The sequence below is a fragment of the Centropristis striata genome, chromosome 7 (genome assembly GCF_030273125.1).
Source record: "Centropristis striata isolate RG_2023a ecotype Rhode Island chromosome 7, C.striata_1.0, whole genome shotgun sequence".
Classification (NCBI taxonomy): domain Eukaryota; kingdom Metazoa; phylum Chordata; class Actinopteri; order Perciformes; family Serranidae; genus Centropristis; species Centropristis striata.
The window spans coordinates 11898411-11907294 of NC_081523.1; the positions used below are offsets into that span (position 1 = coordinate 11898411).

The 8884-nt window shown below is 37.6% G+C and overlaps 1 protein-coding gene across 2 annotated transcripts; it reads left to right on the top strand.

Annotated features, from left to right (window-relative positions):
• The first annotated feature begins 552 nt into the window (after positions 1 to 552).
• mtx3 (metaxin 3) lies at positions 553 to 8487 on the top strand. 2 transcript variants are annotated; one of them, XM_059337524.1, is made up of 9 exons: positions 553 to 666; positions 2736 to 2805; positions 3224 to 3300; positions 3384 to 3476; positions 3565 to 3747; positions 3840 to 3916; positions 5113 to 5270; positions 5532 to 5620; positions 6381 to 8487. In XM_059337524.1, the coding sequence occupies exons 1-9, from the start codon at positions 574 to 576 to the stop codon at positions 6474 to 6476; spliced, it is 936 nt and encodes a 311-aa protein (XP_059193507.1). In that variant the 5' UTR covers positions 553 to 573; the 3' UTR covers positions 6477 to 8487. The 2 variants fall into 2 exon arrangements, with proteins under 2 accessions (XP_059193507.1, XP_059193508.1); XM_059337525.1 differs by lacking the exon at positions 5532 to 5620.
• Positions 8488 to 8884: the final 397 nt, after the last annotated feature.

The following is an 8884-nucleotide window of genomic DNA, read 5'->3' on the forward strand; positions in this document are numbered from 1 at the left end:
TTTTGTTTCGTTTTTTGTCATTTTGTGTCTTTTGTGGGGTTTTTTGGTCATTCTATCTTCTCATTTTGTGTCTTTTTGGGTAATGTTGTTTTTTGGACATTTTTTAAAAATCTTTTGTAGTCATTTTGTGTCTTTTTTTAAGGTTATTTTGTGTCCTTTAGTCCAACATTAAATGTGATTTTGAATATTTTTTTATATTTTTTTTTACTTTCAAAACACACAACATGCTCAATAAAAATATTTAAATGTTGCAAATGTGAACAAAGGTTGCAAATATAACATATATATAAGAGGGTTACATCCAGTTCCATAATTTTATACTAAATATATTTGACCTTGTCTCCAGTTTTACTTGGTATATCATCATCAAACTGAAACTGGCCTCATGCAGAACTTTAGAGATAAATTTACAGGAGAGTTTGATGCTTTGTTTTCTAGTGATGAAGAAGTCATCATTTGGAGCTTGTGGAGACTCCAGAGGGTTAAGCGTCTTTTTATATAATTTAATTGAAATATTGATTCCTTCACCTCTGATGTGATGACAGGTATCCCGTGACGTCACCGGCTCCTTCCATGAACCAAAACATGGCGGCTGCCATGGAGCTGAGATGCTGGGGAGCAGACTGGGGTTTGCCTTCTGTCCACACCGAGTCCCTCATAGTTCTGGTAACGTTGTCTTCTGCTTGTAACAAACAATACGGTCGTTATAATGAGCGCTCCTTCAAAGACGAAATGTTTCCTCTCCGGTTTCTCTTCGGTTTCTGCGCGGTCTTCTCTGTGTCTCTCTGCTTAGCTCTCATGCTAACCTGCTTGTTAAGTCAGCTGCTCAGCTCGGTGTGCAGGGAGATAAGAAAATAATGTGTCCAGTTGAGCTTTATGTTTGCCCAGCTGTTTTATAACTGACTACATGTGTCCTTCATGTGTGGCAGGCTGTCAGAAGTCACTCTTATTGTTAACTAAAATGTGGTCTTCAAGGTCAGCTGCAGAGGCTCCGGGTTTAATTTATGTGGGTATCTTCTTCTCTTTCTCGCTGGTTAGCTATCGACGGTGGCCGATGTGGTCATAACCTTGTCTGAAAATTGACATTGAGCTGTTTGCTGGCTGTTTGTCATGATATCTGTCAGTGAATCCACGCAGTTACAACTCTTACCACAAGGTGACACTTTGACTTGTTTTCTGACCACAATGACACTATTAACACTACAGGCCACAAGTTTGGAAGCAACTAAAATTTTCTGTTCACAATGGCTTTCTTAAAAACCAGTATGGATTCTGTGGATTTTTCGATGTGTTTACTGCATGATCATGCTTTATACCTTTATTGAATTGAACTATCTTCCTCAATTTGCCTTTCGGTATACATTGATGCTACCAGACCATTGCCGAATAAATGTTAACAAAAGAAAAGAAGGGCTTAGTTTTAGAGCTGAGAAGATTTGGAAGAGTCACAACTTCAGTGCAAAAGTTAAAAAAAACAAATCACAGTTTGTATTATTCACTTTAGCTCTTTGGCTTTTGAGAGTTTGGATACAAAAATCCCAATAAATCTCAACTGTGTTCATATCTCTGACAAACTACCACAGAAATGGCTAAAATTTAAGCAGCTGAGTAAAAAAACAAGAGTTCAGATTTATACATTAAGGAAAGAAGGATACACAAAGTCTAAGCAATTAAAACCTAAATACCTGATAATCATAGTAAAGATGTGTTCTAATAAGTGACTCTTTATATAATAATCATGTTTATTTTGTAGCAAAGTATAGCAATGAAACTATGATATTTTTCTAGTACAAATCTGATATTGCTTCCAAACTTTTGGCCTGTAGTGTATGTGTGACACCTTTCTAAAGCTTTTTGTTGGTGTTAGTGATACTAATGTGGTTTATTTTGGGATTGTGTTGGGTCACTGACAGTCACTGTTGGTCAGGGATATTTCCTGTATGTACTCATGTGAATGCATTTCAAAAAATAGGAAGAAGCAAATTAAATCAGATGATCAATCACATTTTCTTTTTCAGGAAGTAGATAAGGTAACATTGATTTTAAAGCTGAAATTATGTATCAATCAGCTTACAGACAGAAAATATCAAATGTATTGTTTCAGTTATTAATCATGTGTTTCGAATTATTGCAAACTTAACATCTTTTGTGTGTCAAATAATATAAAACATTTGAAGTCACCTTGAAATCCTGAAATTTATGATAGCCGGGTTTTTTTTACTATTATTTGACATTTGTAGCCAAACGATTCATCAGAAAAATGGAATAAAATAATAAAAATGATTAAATGAAATAAAATAAAAAAGTTATTCAATAAGGAAAATATTGTTAATTGCCGTCTTAATTTATTGAGGTATATTATTAAGCCTAGTTTTGGTGCATCAAAAAATAAATCCAGATCAAGATTGTTCATGTTTCTCCTCTTCCTGTAAATTAAGCTGTTTACTTTGTGCTAAATCTGCATTGACATCCAGTGCCGAAATCCTACTGAGGGTACCATAATTGCAGTAAACAGCATTCAGCTACATTGAAAAATTGATATCATGGAAAACTTGACCTTGATTGAAGTATTACAGCCCTGCGTTGGGGCTCAGGAAGTATTAAAGTTATATGCTGAAGTATTTTTGCATTTGGATCAAAAGCGTTACATCTATGACAGACTTGGAAATCATAAATGCAGTAAAGGTCGTCTCTTTTAACCATCTTTCCTAGCCAAATATGGGTTTTTCTTTCAGGCATACGCCAAGTTTTCTGGGGCAAAGGTGACAGTTTCTCCTATAGACTGGACATGGAAAACTCTAACAGGTGGGCTGCAGCTTCATATAAACCAGGATTGCATAACATTGTGGTCCAGACACCACATGAGAATTGCTTGATATACATGTGTGCTCTACGGAAAAATTATATGACTACTGTAGGAATATTTATTAAATATATACAGTATATTTTAGTTTGGAAAATATACCCATATAAGCTGTATGATACATTCTGAGCTTCTTTCACGCTCTTGTGGACCCAAAAATGTGCCAGAAAACACAGATTTAAAGCATGGGTTGATTGTTTTTATGCATCTGGTTAGGTTCCAAAATCGATTGAATTCTTGTAAATTGCAGGTACAAAATGCATTGTTAATTAAAAGACCTTATTAACATGTTAATGCTGATGCAGCACCAGATGCTTTTTCTCAAATTGTATTATCTCCTCTCTCTTGTGCAACCGTCAGCGACAGTCCCAGAGTTGCTGTGCGGAGACTCTGCAGTTCAAGAACCGGCACAGATTCTCAACTTTCTGAGGAAACAGGTAAAAATAAATCACTCCAAACTCTTCTAAAAGATTTGGTAGATTTACTGTAATGTTTGTGATTTTCCTCTTTTTTTCCCCAGAGGTTCAATGCAGATTATGAGCTGACAGCCAGACAAGGAGCAGACACCATGGCGTACATCGCTCTGATTGAAGAGAAACTACGACCGGCTCTGGTAACATCACATCTCCTCTCCTTGTTCCCTGACCGTAACTTCTCTGTGAGTACTGTTTATATTTAAAATTATGCTTTGTGTCCGACAGTTGCACACTTTCTGGGTGGATGCAGAGAACTACGCCAATCTGACACGGCCATGGTTCGCTTCACGCTCGCCGTTCCCTCTTAACTTCCTCGTCCCTTGTCGCCATGCCAGCACCGCCCTCTCCCGCATCCTTCTGACCAAAGGAGAGGCACCGCTGCACAGAATCACAGAGGTGGAGGGAAAGGTAAATATTCACTTGTTTGATTAATCAGTTGCATGCAGGTCAACGCTGTGTAGTTTTGACTGCAATCTTCTCTTTCTCACTGTGTGCTTCAGATCTACAGTGATGCTAAAGAGTGCCTGAATCTCCTCTCCTACAGACTGGCAACTTCAAACTACTTCTTTGGCAACTCGTGAGTTCTTTAATGTCATATGAAAGATCATTTATGTATATCATGTTGGTTGAACAGACTAGTCAAAAGAGCTGGCTCTGTGATTGGAGCCAGGTTGGACACACTGGAGGAGGTGGTAGACAGATGCACTGTCAAGATGTTCGAGTCCATCTTGAAATACCCGGATCATCCGCTACACAAAACCTTAATGGACCAAAAAACAGCAGTGGACGGCTCCTCTCTCTCCGTTGCAGGACATAGAGATACAAAAGATTCAAAAGATCCTTCACTCCTACAGCCATCAGCCTAATTTTTTAAGAGCTCACAGACTAACTGAATTTCCCCTCGGGGATAAAATAAGTCATTTAGAATTGAATTGAATCGCATGCAGTGGTAAAGCTACTGGAAAACAATAGGTGGAAAAGCCGAAAAATTTGGATGGAAATCTTGTTTTATTGTATTATTTGTGGTTATGAGTCAAATTTCTATCTATGGATTGAGATTTCCCTTAAAGGGATAGTTCGAATTTTTTGTGGGTTTGTACACAAGATAAATTATCTAACACTTCTAAATCAAAAGTTTTTTTTATGTTGGTAAGAAACAAATAATTTGCAGTGCACTCTGCTCGGACCAGTTTATCGCAGCTTGCAGCTTTTATTTATCTTGTTTTAAGAGTTAATTTCTTATTTTAAGCATGCAACATGCTTATTTCTAGATTTAATAATCTTAATTTAAGAAATCTTGTCAAGTGAAATGATCTGTCCATGCAGCAAGATAATTTCCCTCAGATTTAGTGTTTTTAGCTTGTTTTTAGACATCCCTTTTTTTGCAATGTTTGAGATATTTATCCATAGTCCATATGAGGTATTTATCCATAATCCGTGTCAGCTCCCATCTACCTATAGTAGATTGTTGACAGGGGCAGCTGCAAAATGTATTTAAGCCACCTACAAAAAGTTCCACCTAAAAACATTCCAAGTGTGAGACAAGTGCTTCATACAGCCCCACTTTAATCTTAAATGTATGGAAAATAATACATGAAGTTGTTTAGTTGATGATCACACTAGAGGGAATAGAAATTGGACTTTTCTGTCTCTTGTGTGCATTTAGAGAAAATAATTAGTATTAACTCAGGATTTATAAAACACTGACAATAGCAGCAATACTACAATTGAGGTCTCATAGCCCTATATCGCTCGTCTTGTGTGTGTTTGTAGGCCGACCAGTCTGGACGCCTTTGTGTTTGGGTTTGTGGCTCCAATCTACAAAGCCGGCCTCCCCAGTAGCCCTCTGCAGAGCCACCTCAGACAGCTGGATAACCTCACCAGCTTCTGTGACAACATCCTCGCAGTCTACTTCAGCTCGGACCACCCTTGTAAGATCACTGCACACGCTGGAAATACTCGCACTCTTGGGGGTTCAGCTTGGTGATATGTACACACAAAGATGCAGGGGAATCTACACATGCATACACAAGCAAACAAAACAACTAACATCATCTGCATTTTCCTTCTTCTCACGTCTTTGTTACACTGCATGCTCTGCTCTTTGTATCTGCTCTAACACTGTTCCTCTTCCACTGCCTCTCTGCTGTCTTCTTCTTCTGTGGGTGTTCCCTCACGTCATTTCTCTCCAGGTCCTCCCCTACCTGTTCAGGAAACAATGGATGCCAACCTCCAGAAACTAACTCAGCTTGTAAACAAAGAGTCCAACTTGATAGAGAAGGTGCTTCTGCTTTCCTTTTATCCTCTCTTTGCATGGGTTCATGGTTGCATTCAGCAGGTACAGTCTCAGCTGTATAAAAACTATAATGTATAGTATATATAGAATAGTAGGGATGCACCAATTATGGAATTCTGGCCCAGTACTGAACACAAATTCAAGCTTTCTTTTTTTTTAAATAACAGCTCCAGATGCTATACAACTACCTACTCACTGAGAAGAATCAGTCAGTACTTACATAGCCCAACAGAAAACATTGTTTTTGTGAAACATAAATGTCATTAAATGTAAATTTAAAAGTGATTAGAAACATTTACAGGGCTATGTTACACCTCTTGTGATTTTCATGCAGAATGCAACATTCTTGTTGTTGATGTTTGTCTGAACAGTGTAAAACTTCCACATGGGCGACATTTAGTTTCGCTTTTATTTGAAAAACAAACCATATGTGTGCATGGCCCCGTTGCCCTCTTACATCATGTCAGAGTCATCTCCAGCCAGTGGCTTCCTCTCGGATCAGCAGCTGCAGGAGCTGCAGCGACTGTTGTCCAAATCACATTTAGTCAGCACAGAAGTAATGCGACACAACAGATAAACATCAGTCACTGCCTTTGAAGAACAACATCTTATTTGCAGATCAAGGCAAATATCAGCCAAGGAATTGGTGCATCCCTAAAATATAGTGTCTCCTACTGAATCATTGTCATTGTATTTTCTGCATGCGAATGTTTGCTCTAACAAAACTGGACATTCTGCACCGTAGATGGATGACAACCTTCGCAGCAGCCCTCAGCACAAACCCCACAGACCAGAGCCCAAACCCAGTCTGGCCAGCGAGAAGAGCTCTACTCCTGCCTAAGCCCTGACCTGTCCACCCCGATCCAGCCTTATGAACGGAGGAACAACAGCCTGTTGATGAAAGGTGCAGCTCTGAATCTGACTCAGCATCCTAAAATTTAAGAAAAAATAGTCATCCAGCTGAACTATAGTTTGAATGGAAAGTAACCTAGTAATTAACGGACGTATGACTAAATAATTATTAAAGAGACTATTTTACAGAAGTATAATGATGATAGAATTCAAAGATGTTGGTCTGAAATAGTGGAAAGTGCATGTGTGAGGATTTTAAAAGGTTTAGTGCATGTATGTGGTTAAGGATGGAATGCTATGAAGCGGTGTTTGATGAGAAAGACACAGAAAGTTCAGAGGAAAGACGAAGAAAATTAAAAGTCCAGCAGGGAAAAGAAGTGGCACTGTTTGACCTCCGAGTGGACCACTTAACCTCTTCTTCCTTTTGTTTGCTGTATGTATATTCTGTTTGAAATTTTTGATTTTTCATTGCACTACAGTCAATACACCGTAGAAAATGTGTGAAATGTCCTCACTAGGGCTGTACTGAATATCTTTCTTTGTTTTTTTCTTAAAATTCAAAGCATGACTGCAGGATTGAGGTTTTGATTAAGCTTTGAATGTCTTTTTTGTTTTACATTATCAGCCTAAAAAAGAAAAAAATCCTCAATTTGAACAAAGTGTATCAACCTGGGAAGAGTGACATAGCGATTAAACTGTGGAATTACTACTTCCAGGTCCATCGTGCCCAAAATTACTTTAATAGCCCATTATAAACTTTCACTGTGAAAGAAAAGTCTGTAAATAAGTGCATTTTTTTGAGCGCCATAACCCTTAAAATGAATTATTTCAGAATTTGATCCATTCAGTCCAATAACATTTGGAAAGTCTATTGCACCCCTAAATCGGAAGTTCGTTAGCTCAGCTGGAAGAAGTCTCTGCGGCTCCATGGTAACCACAGAAGTGCAGAACTTCTGGCAATATTAAACAGAAGCTGAACTTTTTTGGCTTCACGTATCACTGAGTCACTTTTACAGGATTGAGCACAGCCCGGAATCCACTGCAATATCCTAGTCTCTTTATACATCCATTGATTCATGGGAATAATCAATTTGATCTTTCTTTCTTTAATGAGTCCAACTCTTCAGTTTCATCAACATAAATACATGTTAGATTGCTACGAGACCATCCTGTTAATACATATGTGTGCATCCCTTTGTGTGCAGAAAGTGCCAGAGCAAACACGGTTAAAAGGTTGTTTTTGAAAGGCTAAACACCAACAGATGTAGAATGAAGCAGAATATATTTTTAGACAACCACACTTTCGGAATTTCGGAAATGATTACATCACTCTTTTTAAAATACATCTTGACTTTTGGACTTAACAAGACTCTGGTGTTATTGGAAATGTTTGGATCACACGTGTCAGAGACAATCCTACGCAACAGTCTAATCGTACAAATAGTTTATATAATAATACTATTTATGCATTTAGTTGTTTAAACAGATTACGAAAACATGCTAAAAAAAATAAAAAGCTTACAATAATGTTTCGATGCTTCTTACTGTTAGGTACAGCCCTAGTCCTAACCTGTGTCATGAGTATATTATAATAAATTATTATTATTATCAGTTAAAGATGCAGTGGTCACTAAAATAGTACAGTGTTGTGCTTGAGCACTTAGATTAGTTAAGTTACATTATGTTACTTGAGGTTATAAATCTTTGTTCTCTGCTCTGTTCCCACGTCCTTCCTCATATCCACTGTAAAAAAAAAATTCTGTAAAGTCTAATGAGATTTAAATTAGTGTAATGTACAGTATGTCTGCAATCATGACTATAGGAATATCCAGTCACTCGTTCTGCTTTGCTCTCTCCTCTCTTGCTTTGTATAGCCTGTATAGTTGTAAATATTTTCATGATAAAGATCAATGCAATTTGCTTTTGGCTTCCTCTGATAGGGCTGATCAGCTTCTCCACAATCTTTGCTAGAGGTAATTTATACACACTGTGTTAACTTATTCATGCAAAATACATGGGACTAACTTGTGTCTGTGTGTGTGTGAGAGAGTTTTCCCAGACAGCAGTAATTATTTCAATCATAGTCTCTTGTTATAAAGATATTTGTGTCCACACACTGTTGCTGCCTTGGATTTCCACAGCCAATCTTGTACAACATTTATTTTTGTTTGGATTTTTCTGCTGTGTTGTCATTTTCTGTGCCTATTTAACAGTCACCTTGTTAAAACTGAAGTTTGTGTCCCATTTGGGAACGTCTCATTAACTGCCTTTTGTTTAAGACTTTATTTTTACTGTCTGTATTTTTGAAATTGGTTAGTGAAATAAGTTGCCAACTTTTTTCCATGTTCTCTAATATGGTCACAGCTCATATATTGTTTAACTGTGTCTACTCTGTGC

Bases quoted from the DNA above. Each gene is read 5' to 3' on its own strand.
- mtx3 (XM_059337524.1), top strand. From the start codon at position 574: ATGAACCAAAACATGGCGGCTGCCATGGAGCTGAGATGCTGGGGAGCA. The intron at 3,301-3,383 runs GTAAAAATAAAT...TTTTTTCCCCAG, and splicing joins TCAACTTTCTGAGGAAACAG to AGGTTCAATGCAGATTATGA. The intron at 5,271-5,531 runs GTAAGATCACTG...ATTTCTCTCCAG, and splicing joins CTTCAGCTCGGACCACCCTT to GTCCTCCCCTACCTGTTCAG.